Consider the following 17,521-nt stretch of genomic DNA (forward strand, 5'->3'; position numbering starts at 1 on the left):
GTTAGGTGAACACTGCACAGAGCTTCTGAAAAGATGACTCAATCCAACATGAATGATTTCTTGGCAGTTTTGTGTTTGCAGAGGGTACAGTTGGTACCGAGATGGCTACTTGTAACACTGTACATTCTGGCAGTTGTGCCTTTCAGAGCCTTCTTTAACCTAGGTTCTTACAGGTTTTCTCTCTTCATTTTCTTCTGGCAGTAAGAATGCTTTTGCTGTTAGCCTTGCCATTTGTTGAGGACCTTCAAAAATTGTCTGTTTGATCCATTTTGATGTTCTGAGGTTTATCAATGCCCCAGGCTGGAAAATGAGTTTCACTGCTACTGAAGAGAGATGTTCTAACATAGTTCTTTCTCCAAAACAGATCTGTTTGATCCTGAATTTAATTTGTGTTTCAGACTTCACCAGTCAATTTATAGTCATGCTAGAGATAGAATGTTTTCGGTTCAGGTTGCCAGAGTTTACCTTCAGTCTCATGTGTAAGGCGCAGTGCCAGTAGACCAGAATGTAAGTCTTGAAAATTTGTGAAGGGAGAGGGAGCACTTCTCAATACTATGCATAATTTTTACCTTTGGAATTTTGTGCAGCACATTCTTACAGCAAGAAGAATTAAATTTTACTTCACAATTTTCCTTGTGAATAATAAGGGTAGAATAGTGAAATTTTCAACCAAAGGCACAGATAGCTTAATAGTGGGTATAGGGTTTTTGTTCATTCTGCACAGCTTTGTTTATGTTGAATTGTAGTAGGAAGCTGAAAAGGAATAATTGGGGGAATAAGCCTGAAAATTACTTTCTGTGGTTTAGGATGCTTTTACCAAATATGATACATCAATCTTTTACTGCAGTGAATAGATAGTGTCCAGGCTTTGTGAGAGTCAGCATTACCTGACTTCATGTCACTGTGTATCCATCTGGTGTCTTTGCCAGCCCTGTTGATTTGACTGTTTTTTGGAAAGAAGAAAGTTAGGATATCTCACAAATGGGTTACATCACTGAGGATTTAAAAGTGATGGGTTTTTTTCTGGTGAAATGAATGGATAAGGACCTACCCTGCATGAAGTTCCAGAGGATATAGGATGATCTGCTTCATTAGATTTTGAATCCTAATTCTGGGCTTATTTAAGAACTGAGAGAAGAAGCAAGGCCATCTTTGATAAACTTTAGTTACTTTTTGATTATGCCTATGAGAAAACGTGTGTTTTCTGACATTCTCTCTCTGAGTAATTCAAAACTTGCTAGGTGTCAGAGCTCTTATGTGAAACATAGGAGATGTGTTGTTTTATCATCAGTCAGGTTTTAATGTAGAAATTGAGCAGCACAACTTTATAAAACCTACATTATAGATTAGCCAGATTTTGACGGAAATAGATTAATTTCCTGTCTGTTTGCATGTGGTGACTTCACTGTTTGGAGCAGACTCTATTGAGAGTCCACCTTGTGTCCAGCACTTCCAAGCTTTTTTTTTTTTTTTTTTGTTTCCTACTCTTCAGTTTACCTTGAGTGTAAGCAAAGTGCATTTTTACATTTAACAGATGTTTTTTTCCCCAGTCAATCCAGAACTCCCAACTTGTTAGATATATCTGTTCAGAGACTGGAAAGAATTCTGTACTTCAAGGAGCAGTTCTTCAGAGGAGTCTTTCTGTAGTGCAAAATTTATTCTCGAAAGCATTTCCCTAGAGTGAAAGCATATTAACATTGAATTTTCTCTTTATATGTGAGGGTGGTGTTCTGCATTTTTGAGAGGACAGACTAGAAAGTAACAAAATCAAATCATATTTTCTTGCATAAATTATAAGAAATCCTGGATTGTCGTTACCACGGTGCTGCTTTCCTTGACAGAGCAGAAAAAACTTGTCTTTCAAGAGAAACCTCTTTTTAAAGTCAGAGTGTACATATTGAGATTATGTGGTGGTAATGGTATTCAGGTGTTAACCAAAAGTAGAAATGTTACAGTAAGAGTTTCAGCTCCAATAAACTTGAAGAATAATGAAAATTAGATGAAGCATAAATGAAAATACCCAGGTAGGAGCACTTAGAAAACATGGAATAGATTTTGAGAAGCAGCTTGTAAATTGGAAGCTTGTAGTCTACTGCACATTAAGAGAGGTCGGTTAAGATGTTTAAGGGGCTGAGGGAAGAGATACACCACAGGAGCTTCAAGGTGGTTTTTGAAAACACTTTTGTGCTATTACAACTGCTGGCACATGAGCGTTTTAACAATTCAGAGGTGGGGAAGGGGAGTATCAGAGTGATACAGGGACATTGACAAGGGGATTGACTGTTCACTTTGCTTAAATGTGAGAATGAGGAGTGGTTGTGTAAGACTGAGTGAAATTCAGACTGAAAGGGAAGAGGTTCTTCACGTGAATGATTGTGGATCTGTGAAGTGCCTCATCAGAAGATTTCATGAGTGTAAGAAATTTAAGCTGGCTTAGAAGAAAGCTGAAGTACTTGGAAGAAATCCATGAAGGCTGCCAAACAAGAATCATTAAAGGCTCAGGAAAACACCTGAAAATAGTTTGGGGATGAAGAACTTTGGAATATCTTGGGATTTTTTCTGGTTTTTGAGATAGCACTAAATGGAGATTGTGTCATACTATGAAGGAAGAAGAACTTGAACAAAGAGAGCAGAAGGGAGAGAAGACCCAATGAGTGACTAAAGTCTTTCACATGAAAATACTGAAAATGTGAAATGGTGTAAGCAGTAATGAAAATGGGAAAAAACCATCTGATTTCACAATGTGGGGGAGTGGGTGTTTGTATTCAATATAAGCCTGGATATGTAGGTATTAGTTGAAGGAAATAAAATTTCTAATTATTTTTAATTTTTCTTTTTATTAGCAAAACCGAATAGGAAGCTGACATTCCTGTACTTGGCCAATGATGTCATACAGAACAGCAAAAGGAAAGGACCAGAATTTACGAAAGACTTTGCTCCTGTAATAGTGGAGGCTTTTAAGCATGTTTCAAGGTACAGTAAACTTGTATGTGCAGTGTCCCTCACACTGCATTTGAGAAGTGGTCAGTTGATGTCTTCTGGCCTATCTAGTCTTCATGTGCTCTTCCTGTACTCGAAATCTTAGTTTCATTTATTCAGCGTTCTTGTGATCTTAGATAGTCTTACTTACAGCTTGATGAAGTTTGATAGTAAATTCATCAGCATTCAGTTCCTTTTTGCCTTGGAAGACAGCCTTTCAAGAAGGAAGAAACTGAAACTTGCTTACTGTCTGTGTTTATGTGCTACAACAGTTTGGCATTTTTCATTACTGGATGTTGCATGATTTGCTTTTTCCCCAGCAGCCTCTAATGTCATTGCATGAGGAAGCTAGGGTCCTGATGCAGGATTCTCTTCACAATGATACACAGCTGTTGAAGCAACATAAACCTGTTTGTAGTGTTTGCAGATTTACGGGTTGAAAAACCAAAAGAGTTTGATATAGGCCCTTTTTTTTCAGGTGCTTGCTAGAACACATTAAATGGTCTTTGCTTTCTTTAAAATGGGGATTTGTTATTTTCTGAGGTTATTTGACTTCTGATGGTTGGATATTGCTAAGATCTGTGAAGGTCTTTCTGTGAAAAATAATCATAAAGCAGTGCTATACTTCTAACTAGTGCTGATATTTGCTTTTTTCCTTCTAACAGTGAGTCTGATGAGAGTTGTAAGAAACACCTTGGCCGAGTGCTGTCTATCTGGGAAGAAAGGTCTGTTTATGAAAATGATGTATTAGAACAACTTAGGCAAGCTTTGTGTAAGTATTTTGTGAGTGTATGAAGGTTCTGTCTCCTGTTTCAAATAGTACTTCTTTGACTACTGTGTTTGTTTGCATTTAGATGGAGACAGAAAGGTGAGGAAGCGCACATATGAACAGATCAAAGTTGATGAAAATAACTGTTCACCTCGAAGTTCTCCCACTGATCCTCCTCAGGTAACAGCATGTTTATTAAATTCTCTACTTCCATATGGTTTTATACAGAATTTTTGGGTTTCTATTTTTTTTTAATGGTCTCTTTTTCAGTGAGGAACTGTTTCTGGGCAAGGGTGGCTACACCTCAGACTTTTAATAGATTTTTAGGGGGGCATGTTGTAACTTTGTGTTTGACAGTAAACTCAGATGTATGAGCTCTATGTCCAGCTTTGTTCATGTCAGTATTTCAGCAGTTTGTACAATGTATCGAGTTCTCATTAAGTTTTTAGGGTAGTAGTAACAAATGTATTAGAGTGTAAGATTGTTACGATTTATCAATAAAAATATTTCCCAAAGTTTCACTCACAATGGCTGTGAGGAATTCTTGTTTTACCTTGCACTGTTACAGCTCTTCTAATTCTTGTGGGGTTTTGTTGTAGTATTGCCCTATCTCAAAAGGATTTTTGTTATAGCAAAGAACAACTGTGCTCAAGTCATCACAAATTTAGTATGTTTCTCTGTAGCAGATAGCTGGGCTTCTGTGAGCATCAGCCCTACTTCCAGAAGAAGTGCACTGATACAGTCTTTTGCAGTAGTGAAGCAAAGCAACAAGAAAAGTAATTTTTAAAAATGTGTAATAAAATGAAAGGTACTGTAAAATAATCACTACTGTCAAGAAGAAAAGGTTTATAAGTATTCCTATACAAAGAATTTAAATGAAAAAGCTCTTGTAGAAAGGTGACCTTTAAAACTAGCAATGATGTGCTGAGACTAAAGGTTTTGTTTTGTTCGACTCTAAAGGTGATACTGTAAATGCTGCTAAAATTATCATCAAATCAAGAAGCTTGTTGTAAATACTTCTGTTTTGTTGTAGGATCTGTTTATTTAAACTAGTTCTCAATCTTGCATGCTTTTTTCAGACCACAGATCTCATTAGAGCATTACAAGAACTAGAAAATGCTGCCTCTGGGGATGCAGCAGTTCACCAGAGAATAGCTTCCTTGCCTATAGAGGTCCAGGATGTGTCCCTGTTAGACAGAATAACAGGTGAGGGTTGGGAGCCTGGTAACCAAAATGCTCTTCTAAGAATGTAATGGTGCATAATGAAATCACACTTTACCTGTTTTTCTCTGCTTGCTTTTTAGATAAGGAATCTGGAGAGCAACTTTCCAAAATGGTAGATGATGCATGTATGTTGCTGGCGGATTACAATGGCAGGTTGGCAGCTGAAATAGATGATAGAAAGCAGCTAACTCGAATGTTATCAGACTTTCTCCGATGTCAAAAAGAGTTCCTTGCAGAGAAAGAACATAAGCTGGAAGTGCGTAATATTTTGTTTTAGTTTCTTCTTCACTAAAGCTTGTTCTTGCAAATGTTTCTAGTTAGCCTGAACAACTTTTCTCTCCAAAGACAAATATTTTTTTGCCACTGTTATGTCTTTGCTTCCAGCACATTAGTAACACATTGTTTGATTCTAGTGTTCTAAACCTACTAAACCAGCTCTTTCTGCTTTTCAGTCTTGGTTATACCTACAAACTTAGTTTTAGTAGTGCAGATGGAAAGTCTTATCCCTGCTGTTACAAACTTAATTCTTCATAGTGTCATTTTCTTTCCATGCTCTTTTCATTCGTTGTTGTAAGTCTTAGTTATGTATTTGCTAAAGGATAAGAATTTAATTCCAGGTTTCAGCACAAGTTTTTAACCTGCCTCAATCATCCATTAAACCCAGGGAAATGTACTGACAGCTTCTACAGCCTCTAACACAGCTGGTTATCAGCACTAGCACCAGCACAACCAGGCAGATCATAATAAAAGAGTGATGCAGGGTGAGCAGCTCATTATTAGCAAATAATCCCTTAAGTTACTCCTTTCTTTGCTATTACCAATCACCTGCTTTTCTTTCCTACCATGTACTACTGTAAAGCCTCCTGTGGAACATTCCACATATTTAGAATATGTCCATAATTTCATATCAGTGGCTTCCCAGTGCTAACCTTGGGTATTACAGTAATAGAATTGAAGCTGCATCATTTTGCAAGGGAAGATGTCTGAACAGTCATGATGCCCTGTAACTGCAGCATATGCATATATGGTCCCAGCATTAATTTATCTTCAGGTTTCATCATATATGCCTGTCAAGAGCATTTTCTTTCCCTAGTGGTTTCTTTACCTTTAGCTTCATAACTTTGATTCAGATTTTGTTGTGCTTTTTTTCTGGAAAATGCTGTTTGTAATGTATTTGAAGTCATCATTCAGATCAGTTGTGTCATTCCTAGCCTACTCTTATTTCCTGACTTCCTTTCCTCTATGCCTCACAGAAAATCAATTGATGAAGGTTCTTCCTATCAACCTTACTGTGTTTATCCTGTGGGAAGAATATCAACCAGCTTCATGTAAGATAGATGGCATGCACAGTAGTTCTGATCTCAGTAGCAACTGATCCAACTGCATAATGGAACCTGGAAGATTAAAGAACAGGAAGCCTTAAGCTTTTCATCATATGCCCTACCTTCCCTCTGCCTGTGTAATGGGTTTGAAGGACAAGTTCCCATAATTTCATTGAAGGACTGGTTGTCTAGAGGCACTGACTTGTTCATGTAGCTCATTACCAGCAGTTATATGCTGTGTAGGTATGGTAACCTGCCAGGATAGGGAGTTGCTCAAAAGGCAGTGACTTAGTCTTCAGACAGATTTACCCTTCTGTAAAACAAGAGAGCCAGTTGAAAAGAAAAATAGTAGCACAGCTGTGAACAGATTCCACCCTTATTGGTTGTTTTCAACAAATAAAACCCAGTGTAATTTCCCAATATTGCTAGATCAGAGAATTCATAATTCTGAGAGAAAGCAATTGCATATTACTGGGCTGTTATGGTGCTTCACATAGTTTCTTGGCTGAATTATTTAGACTGCTAAAGAATTTAATTCCAACATTACAGAGTTTCATCTTTGGGCTAGTTTGAGGTCTTTCTTTAAAAGTAGGAGAGAGTCTCAGTGTCTGTAGCAGCTTGTTTTAAACTGGTGAAGTCCTAGGATGTTGAAGTACACTGTAAGAATGTTTTTAGGCTGATTAGTGTGGCATAAATATGATTTCCTAATACAGAACTATGAGCCAGGATGGTGTTAACCCAGTAACTAGTAAAGGCCTTTGAGCCAAGAGATTTCAAAAAACAGGAACCTTAAAATGGAGTTTCTAAACTAGTGATGAGTAAAGTGACTTCAGGCTCACTATCAGTAGAGCTTTTTTGTTTGGGAAGTAGAGGCTGATAAACATTCTCAAGTTTTGAAATGTAAGATTAGGATGTCTTAGTGATATTGTCTGTAGGGCTTGCTGAATTAGCACATGTAGGATTTATTTCGGTGATTAAGAAATGGAGATGAAGCGAGGACTCCCTGTTCTTACAGATTTGGGAAATTACATGGCTCAAATTGAATCTTGCTTCTTGGCTTGTCATTTGAAATAGAACTGGGAGAGGGCCTTTCACGTAACTCTTTGAGAATGTGTTTCCCTGAACTGTCTGTCCCTAGGTTTTGCTGTTCAAGTTTCATTTCTGGTGAAATCAATTTGTTCCAGACAAGCTTGTTTCTTGTGTTAGACTTCTGGCTATTGATACTTTCCCAAGCATAACATGATCTCTCAGTTGTAACAGAAAGTTTTTATTTCTTCCTGAATTGCTATCACCAATCTGTGAGTATAATGCTGAGATCCTACCTTACTGATTCCTTACCATACCAGGCAGGTAGAGTAAGGAACAAGTGGATGTATTCTTAGTTGAATCTAGAAATGTTGCCTGCTGTTAACTTTGTTTAACAATTTGAGTTGGAATTCCCAAAGAATTTTCAGTAGCTTTCAGCATTAGATAGAAGGTTTAGACCTAAATAGGCCGATCTTTTATCTTCTGAAGATAATTTACAGGTAAGTAATTTTGCATAACCAATCTTTCCATCTTCCTTAATTTTTTAAGAATGAGAGTCTCTCTAATAGTTATTTCTGAAATAGAAGTGTGTGATTCCCATCAAAATCGAGGTAATGTATGTGCTAAATCTTGACAGGAAATTTTGATAACAAGTAAATAATGTTATGTCTGCATCAAAAGCTAGCTGTACTGCTTGATAGGTGACTTTCCTAAGTGTGTTTGGGGTAAGTAGTGTCATCTTTAACTCTTAAATTGTTTTCTTTAACATCTGTCTAGCTTCTGTTGCAGGTGGTGGACATGGACCTATCTTCTAATGATGTCACCATCCATTAGTAAACACATCCTGCTAAAAATAAATTTAAGAATCAAAATCTTGTATTGTCTGTTGTTTTTGAAAACTTGAAGAGGAAGAATTCTGTAACTACTCATATCAAATCTCTGCTATTTTCATCTATATTCTCACAAGCATTACTGAGTTTATGCCTGAGATGGATAAGTATTTATCCAGTGTCATCTCTTTTTCCTGAAGACTAAAATTTTCACATGGTTGTTCTTAAAACTATCACATTCTTTCAGTGAACTAATTCAAAATTCCCAATACAGAAGTTGGGGGGTTGCTTGCATTGAAGCTGCCATTTCCAAAAGGAAAAAGCTGTGAAAACAAGACTTTTTCAGCCTTTTGCTTTTTAACTTACACCGCTGGGTTTACATGATCAGAAATGGGAAGTGATGAATGTGGGACTTCTCCTTTACAAGCACAATAGAAAAAGTTTCACTTTATTAGATAACAGAGAAAATGTGCTTTATAATTGCACTTAGGCCCCTTTAGAATCCCCCTCAAATTTAGGATCGTGCTAAAGAGTCTGTTCCCTTCACTTTTGGTAGTTTTAAAGCAGTATAAATATTTAAGGTTCAGTGTGCTGTGGCTCCAGCTAGGATTTCTAGCTAGATAGGATTCTGTCTACTAGAGAAAATGGAAATTTTTATAGAATATTTTTGTAGAACTTTTTTTCTGAAGCCTTTGATGACTAATACCATGCCTGTTCTCTACCACTTCGGTTGACTTTTTACCTCTTTCCCTCCGTGTTGTACCTCCCTCCTGTCTCCCTGCCCATCCCCTAGTTTTTGAACAAAAATACTGGTTCATCTCTTGGTGTCACTGAAGGATAAAATGAGATTTTTGTATTGCACAGGAGCAAGGAATTGGGTACATAAATTGATATCCAGATTTGGGTATCAATTTGGCTCATGTCCTTTTGATAAGACTGTCTTGTTACCCTAGAATTAATATTGCCTTCAAAGTGACATGAACAAGAGAAATACTTGATTTATTGTTCTCTCATGTTTCTTTGTGTTTACCTCTCCCTCCCACGGTCTCCTGGATTATAGTGTTTAGTCTCTTATTAAGTTTCAAATAGAAGGTTTGATAGTGGACATCTTAGGTGACTCATGAACAGGTGTGAGTAGGGGATCACAAGACACCACCTCACCTTCATTTTGGCCTTAGGAAAAGATGTAGTACTGCTGCGCTTAGCGTATAGTGGGTATACAGTTTCTTGCATACTTCTATCAGTTTACCACTTTAAATTTGGGAATATCTTGTCACTAGATTGAAAGTTTTGTGAGGGAAGTGCTACTCTGGGAGGCTTTCTGTCATTTAGCAGCTTGCATTTAATTAAAACAGTTAATGCTGCTATCTTGCATTTCTGATTTTTTACAGCTCTGTAAGCAGTATTCATATTCTTACACTCACACATCTGGTTTTAATTGTAGTTTCTTAGCATGTTGAGAGAATATGTCATGTTCAATGCACATTTATTTCATGATTGAGCTTTTATGGCTCCATATAGCTTGACTTATCTTCCTGAAGGTTTTAATTTTGTCTTGGAATTTTACAGATAAACAGCAAGCAGTTAGTCAGCCTTGACTTTTGCTCTGGATTTGAAATACTTTTTTTTCCTGCTCAGTTCACACTTAATGGTTTCAAATGTAGACAAAAATATTAAGCAAACAGTTTAGGGCTGGCAGTGGTGTAACAGACCTCTTATCCTTAAGTTTTGTTTTGCAATACCAAACTGGGTTGGTGCTATTGTCTACTGTTGCCCTTCACCATAGCCTTCATGATAGCACAGGCTGTAGTGCTTTCCTTGCTGGCTTCTTTTTTTTTTTTTTTTTTTTTTCCCTTTAAACCCCTTATTCATCCTTAGTATGTTAGTATGTCAGGTTCACTCTGCTCAGTGACAGAGTACTTGGAGTAATATATTCCATTATACTTTGTATTTTTCAAGTCCACTATTGGTAATTTGGATTCATTTTTCATAACCTTGCAGCTGAGCACCTAAATTATTTTACTGAGCTTTGGTTGAAGATTTGTAGGATGAACCCTATGTTGCCTTTTGTTACGGGGTGGAGTTTGCAGCATTGAAGGTGATCTACAACTCCATAAATGTGGCATAGCACAGTAACTCTTAAGTTTGTCTGGATTTGGAGCTGAGCAGTTAACAGTGGGGTGATTACAGAACTGGTAACTGGAAGGTATCAGGAAGTGGTCAGTAAGGTTCATCCAAACCCACTAAGACTGTTTTAAGATCTGATACATGCTTGGTACCTGATAGTGGTACAAACGGACCATATTGTGTGATCTTTTGACATAGTGAAACATTGTATTCATTTTTGTTCAAGATTGCAGCTTCAAAAATTGAGGCTGACTTGGCAGAGCTTCCAGTTCAGGGAACATATGACTTATACTGAAGGAAATCTTTTGAGTCATGACTGTGGATCTTTTCATAATAAAGGGGGGAGAGCCTTTGCCAAAATGACTTATTTTCTCTAGTGCCCCAGTTCCAAGTAAGTTGGACTGTTTTTCAAAGAAATGTATGTAGCTCTTCACCATTAGGAAAGAAATGTAGGGTAAAGATCTCTAATGGGTGTATTCTTTATGTTCTAGCTCTCTCCATCCTGCTGTGTATGAGATGAAATGTAATTCAGGAACAGGCCACTATGCTTAGATATTTGTGTAGATTGGTTGAAATCCCTTGCTTATAGGTTGGCTATTTGAATGGCCATTTGAGAGGGTTTGTGTATTGTAAATGATTTATTAGAATTTCACTTTTTTTTTTTTTTTTTTTTCAATTCAATTTTACTGAATACCAGCACTGGGGTTGTGTTTTGTAAAAGCCAAAACTGGGGAGAATTAAGTGATCACTGAAATAGTAATTTCTCCTTAGTTTCTCCTTAAGATGTGTTTAGTTAAGGTGAGGGGATGTTTGAAATAGGACATAGGTTGCATCTCTTACCTGCAGTGGAAGTAGGCTTGCTAAGTGTTTTTACAAATTGCTGACCTGTCTTTCAGATGTGGTTTCTTGCTTTCCATAAGCACTTTTTTCAGTGACAGAAGATAAACATGTAGAGTTTTGTAAAAGTAATTTGCAAGACTGGTGGAGAACAGCAGCCCTTATGTCAAACACTACAAAGCAAAGTCAATGGTCAGTGCATTTTGTTCTTTGTGTTCTACCCATTCTCTGAGAATAATGCTAATTTGGCCCATTTTCATAACAAACTTAAAACTCTCTGTACTTGAGCAATAAATATGCTTCTTTCATAAAGTGACTTACCAACTGCAGCCTCAGATACCATAGTATAGAGTTACTCAGTTTGTACCTGAAAGATTAGACTTCACAGCTCAATGTTGTCATTCAAAGCAGCAGAAACACTTGAAGGCTTCCTCCTTTTAAATTGACTTATCAGATATTTCCGTGTAAATCCTGGCTTTTCTAACAGATTGAGCAGGTTGTAGGTTGTACTTTGCTCACCCCTGTAAAATAAAGATAACCTTTTGATTCAGTTCATCACATTTTAAAGCATTGTTGGACATTCAGGATATTCTGGTTTTGAAACAAGGTAATAAAAATGCTACTGCTGTTATATTTTTTTTATCTATTTCACCCTTATTATTTTTTAAGGGTGAGATTTTTTTAGCTTTCATTCTGCAACTTGCCTGTTAGTTTTTATTGAAAAGGGGGGAAAAAGTATATATGTATGAGATACCACAAGATACCAGGAACTTAATTACCCTTGAAGTGCGTTTTGAATTTATTATAAAAATACTGAGAGAAGATACTGGATTATCCTAGGTAGGACTTGCTGTTGTTTGTGAGACTTCTAGCCAGAATGTTCCTGGCTATTGCCAGCCAAAAACTTCATACTGTTAACCAAACTGAATGGATCTATTTGTGTCATCCTCAGAAGAAAAAGTTTTGCAGGTATGTAAAACCTTGTGCAAACATCTGAGATGATGGGAAATTGTAAAGGGAATAATCAGTGCTCTAACTTAAATTTCTTGAAAGACAGCTGTAGATTAGCAGGTGACTTTCTGCAGTGCATTCTGTAGAAGATATTTTCTTTGCTTTGATTAGAAGTTTCCCGGGCTAAAAAAAAAACCTGGATATAAGAAAATTATGTAGGAAAGACTGATACTGTAGTGTTTATGTCAGTAGTAGCAGTGAGGTTTTTCAAGTTCAAGCTACCTTTTCTGCAAGCCTTAATTTTCAACAGTTATTGTTTAAATATTTTTGTTAAAAATCTGATGTTTGTGTTGCTGGACCTAGTAATTTTTTTTTTTTTAATCTGTATTTTGAATACAAAGCAGAACTGTAAACCCTGCTTGTATCCTTCCCACAATTAGAAGCTTTTGGAATTATTTGTTGAAGCAGCTATAAACTCTAAATAGGAACATAAGACCACGCCAAATAATAGAAAGTCATTCTACACAGACTAAATAAACGTCAGTCTTTCTGCATGGGAGTTACTAAGGAAACATTCATAATCAAGTTTCAAAAAAACCTTAAATGTTAAGGCTGAAAAAGGAGAGAGAGGGGAGGGTGTTGGAAAGCTCTGCTTCACAATTTGAGATGACTTGTATGAAAAAGCTGAATCAAAATATGTTGCTTTAGCTACTGTCTTCTGGTAGTTTCATTTAATAGGAAAATAAGCCCATGTGAATTTGAAGATAATTGCAGTTTACTCAACAGCAGTGCTGCTTAGAGTTCTCTGTGAATAGTGCCCGCATTAAAACCTGTGTTGTTGGGCTGATATTCAGAAGTTGTTTTACAACTTTTACAGTTTAAATTTTTTATTTATTTAAATTTTTATGCTATCACTAAGACCTTGAACTTTATTATAAATAAGGGTTTTTTTGGCTAGCAAACTTCTATGTGAAGTTAAAAGGAAGCACCATGCTCAAGCTACACTTTACTATGACCTATAATAGTAGTAACATTCTTTTGCTGCATTTTTAATAATGTTTTGCCTGGGTGATTGGAAGGGCTGATGAGAACTGCTTGTAGAATTCTCTGACAGAATAAGGAAGAGAAATGGCTAGAACATCAGCCTGCTTTTTTTCAGCCTTGCTAAAACAACAAAAACCAGATTTTATTCTACAGCAGACTTCTGATGTTTTCACTCAAAACCACTCCAGTGTTACATAGAAGAAATTTGTGTAAAATCCAATATAAAACATGGTGGCACTCATGCTGTTGTGAACAGAGCTGATACTTTTGGAGAATTTGAATGTACACAGCAAGAAAAGTCTTTGGGTGGACAGCAAGTAGCTGTGAGATGGCATTTAAAGAAAATACGCATCCAGTTACTGTAGTTCTTTGGCAGAGTGCTGATATCTCACTGTTCTCACATTTACATAGGAAAATAATTCAGCATGTTGCATAATGGTCTGAGGCGGCAAATACTGTCAGAGCCCATTAATGAAATAATGTATGGCCTTGTATGTTGTATTTTAAATCAGCATAGGGGAAAGTAAGAAATGTTAACTTGTGCAAAGTGATTAGGAAGTATAGGTGCCATCGTCATGACAAAACCTGTTGGCGTTTAAAAAAGCATTATTAAGAGTGAAACATTCTTAGTTTTGAATCGACATTTTGTCGTGTATGAGAACAGTGCACTTTTCTGTGCGGGTTTTTTGTTTGCCTTTTGTTGCTGCTTTTTGTGTTTTGTTATGGTTTTTTATTTTTTTTCTTGAAGCCCAGAGCTTTAATTGAAATTTGTCTACTACTAAGCCCATTAGTTATGGGTAAAATATCACTGGAAATAATAAGAACATTCAAGAATACATACAAATCTTTCATGATATCAGAATAACTTTTAGTTTTAATAATATTGTTGTCAAAATTGATCTCATGAATCAAAATGAAGACGTCAGTAGTTGAACTGCTTTAATCAGGAGCCAAAGCTATTCTATTTTCCTAGTTTAAATTCATTATAATCTTCTGTACTGGTGCAACTAAACTTGTCACAGGGTTTGCTGTGATGTTGCAGGGAACATCCATCTCTTCAGCTAAGGCTAAATACTCTTCATTAGGACTCACAGTGAAACTGAATTTTACAAATCAAACCACCAAAGCTACACTAATGTCTTCATATAGTAAACCTGGGGAATTTACTTCAAAATATCCAAACTTTTAAAATAAAACCAGCTAACCCTCATTCCTAAAAAGCTTAGGGAATAGTAGGCCACTTCATGGTGCAGTAGGTCAAGAGAAAATATGAAGACTCTAGGGTAACATAATTCTTAGCTGGACTGTGCTGAAAAATCCAGTTCTTTAAAACTCTGTATCTTTCTGTTAAAGCTCATTGGTGAAATACAGAACTTTGGGTAATGTTTCCTTTCAGGTAGTAGTGACTGTAGTTTAGTTTTTCCCCTGGCACCTTTCAAAAAGTATTAAGAAGTTGGGTTATTTTTTCATACCTGAATTCCTCTCATTAATTGGGGTATGGTACATGTCTCTGCAGAGTGGAGGGAACAACTTGGAAGGTGTGAGTTGAGGCTGAGGACAATGTTGAAACACCAGCTCTTTGTCCTTTGAAGCTGTGTCAGTAGTTATTCTGGGCAGCGTGATGTAAGAGTAGTTGATGCTGTTTTAGCAGCAGTGAGAAACAATCTATCCCACAGCTGTTGTTCTTGCTGAGAATATTTCTTAGCCAGGAGGAAGTGGAAGTTGTCACGGAATACTCACCACCACCGCCTGATAAGTGTGTAAAGTGGTTCTTACACTTGTATTAAAACTTTCTTCTAAACTAAAGGAATAGCCAGAGTCCATTGACTTTTGCATTTGACTGAAGCAGTTGTGATATTTTTCAGTTCTGCCAAAAGTAAAGAATATTGTATTAATCTGATATGTAGTTGGTGAAGTTTTTTCCACTGCCAAAGTTTGAAATGCTGTGGACTAAAATTGATTGAAATATGGAGGAGCAGAACATGGAGAAACAACCCAGGATGATGTATAAATCTTGTAAATGAACTCCATGTTGTCCTGGAATTTAATTTTATTTATATAGTATGAAGATGTATCTCTGACATAAAAAGTACATAAAGTTGACTTTATTAGAGAGGGCAAAACATTTTTGTAGTATTTCTCAGTTACTGCTGGCAGTGATTGGCAGGAGAGAAAAGACTGAGTTCCAGTTACATGGGGCTTACAGGTATTGTCCAATTTCCTGTGAAACTTGACTGTTGCAGTTATGCTGCCAGTCATATAAATTCTTTCCTTTGGCAGGGAACCAATCCTAATTAGCTCTTAAAAGATTGATGAAATTACTTCTGTGAATACATAAAGAGAAGAGAGGCCCAGAGGGATGTTTCAGTAGCTCTTCTCCCCTCAGTCTATCCTACTCAGCCTATGGAACATGGAACCAGCCATAACTTCCACTGCTCTTTGCCACCCCAATAGTTAGGTGATGTAGAAAACATCAAGGAATATTGGGGTGGAAAGGGGAGAGCTGGAGGGCGCACACTGGCTGGGAGCTGCTGTGGGATGGAGAATTGGACTAACTGGGATGGAGTTAGAACATTTGGCACTACTGTGGGTGTAAAACAGTTGTCTGAAATAATAACATTGAAATGATGTTTCTCTGAAAGTAAGTAATCTAAGGAGCCAGTCTTTGAGGTGTTCTCTCCCAATATCACTAGCTGTTTTATTTTCTTGCCTGGTTCTGTATAACATTTTTTTCACAAAATCATCTTTATTTAATTTCCTTCATCTGTGAAACTGGCATCACAGCAGGTTCTTATATTCTGACTGGGTTGGTAATTTAGAAATATATTTTGAATTCAAATTGATTATGAAAACCTCCAGCCTTATGCACACTAGGATGGTAACCCTATTATCTACTGCAGTATACCCCTTCATCACAAAAAGAAGAAAAAACTGCTGTTTTCAACTTTTTGAAATTGAATAAGATGTTAAAATTTTGAAGTGAGATGGTACATATTTAAATGAAAACATTGGGAGCATTTTGTTAGTATCAAAAAGGAATTTTGGTTTCTTCTTTTTCTGCACTTCTGCACTACCAAACTGGAAAGGATGCATTTTAATTCAGTGTAGTGAGGATGGTATTTTTGAGGGCCATTGGTAGGAGAGGAATACATTGTGAAGTTTAAGACAGAGGCAAGTTTGTTAGTGGATGAAATAAGGACTCTGATGAGATAAAGGACTGTTAAGAACATTATCTTCCCCGGGCCTTCTCTCCCGAAATCAGGCTTTTTTCTCAGTGCAGAAGAGATGCTCTCTCTCTCTCCATAGTTAAGTTTATGTTCCATTGTGTATACATAATTTTTAAATGGGGGTGAGAGAAGTAGGAGAAATGCCACGTGCTTTCTAAAATAATTGTAGATCTTACTGTAGCTGTGCACCAAAGGGCTGGGATATTCATCAGTATTTCATCAGATTATCTAGCACAAATCCTGAAGTATTTAAAACATTTTTGTGAGTCTCTGATTTAAGTGTAGCCTGATGTTAACAAATAGATAGAAATCACTGTAAAATTTAATTTTGGATCTTCCCAGAAGTTAGACATTTCCCTCAGTATTTTGGTGGGTTTTTCTTTTTCTTCCTCCCCATGCATCCAAACCAGATTTTTTATGTTGCCTTGTAGAGGTGTAGAGAATTGGTTTTGTAGTCAGCACATGCAACAATTTTAAAGCTTGGCTGCTGGCAGAATTTAGGGTAGAAAATTTACAGTGGCTGCTTAGTACATTGAAAGAGAGATTTGAAGAACAGAATTGAGAGTTGGAGATAGCATTGAGCCTTTAGTTCTGCCCTTCAAAAGACCATTATTTTGAGGTCCATTCTGAATATAGAACTTGAAAAACGTGTCAAAAGCAGCAATAAAATGCGAAGTGCCATGGAGAACCAAGATTGACATCTGACTGTGGTCCTGCAGGTTAAGTACACTCTTATTGGGCTCTATTTCCTCAAATGTTAGGTTGTCACAACTTTCCATTCTTGATTTTGTATTTCTTGCTTTGTTTTTCATCAGTCACTCTCAAAGGTTCATTTTACTCCAGCCCAAATACTTCATTGGACAGAAAAGGAGGTAGAGGGACATAATTGTTTTTACCACAGTTATTTATGCTTTTAAACAGTTCTCAGATTTTATGTGGAACACTGAGCTCCCTATAACTGTTTTAAAGACAAGCCTCAGAACTGTCATGTTCTCAGTAAATGTGAGCCCTTTGATCCTGAAGAAGGTAGAAGGCAGGAGACGGCAGATGGTGTAACTCCCCCGAGTGTTACACTTGGCAATGCTTCAAACACACAAAGTTTTGATGTAGTTTATTTCTAGGTTGCTAGTAGCTACCAGAGTAGGAGGAATGATTCTGCAAAGGCAGTAGATATGATATCAGTAA

General features: G+C 36.8%; 1 protein-coding gene across 1 annotated transcript in view; it reads left to right on the forward strand.

Moving 5' to 3' along the window:
• RPRD1A (regulation of nuclear pre-mRNA domain containing 1A) overlaps positions 1 to 17,521 on the forward strand; it is a 43,794-nt gene that overhangs the window by 6,726 nt on the left and 19,547 nt on the right. Inside the window, exons 2-6 of the mRNA XM_063163622.1 lie at positions 2,844 to 2,973; positions 3,645 to 3,751; positions 3,834 to 3,928; positions 4,828 to 4,954; positions 5,053 to 5,228. Of these exons, the coding sequence (XP_063019692.1) occupies positions 2,844 to 2,973; positions 3,645 to 3,751; positions 3,834 to 3,928; positions 4,828 to 4,954; positions 5,053 to 5,228 (635 nt within the window). The remainder of the gene's footprint in view (positions 1 to 2,843; positions 2,974 to 3,644; positions 3,752 to 3,833; positions 3,929 to 4,827; positions 4,955 to 5,052; positions 5,229 to 17,521) is intronic.

This window comes from Melospiza melodia, chromosome 1 (genome assembly GCF_035770615.1).
Source record: "Melospiza melodia melodia isolate bMelMel2 chromosome 1, bMelMel2.pri, whole genome shotgun sequence".
In the NCBI taxonomy this organism is placed as follows: domain Eukaryota; kingdom Metazoa; phylum Chordata; class Aves; order Passeriformes; family Passerellidae; genus Melospiza; species Melospiza melodia.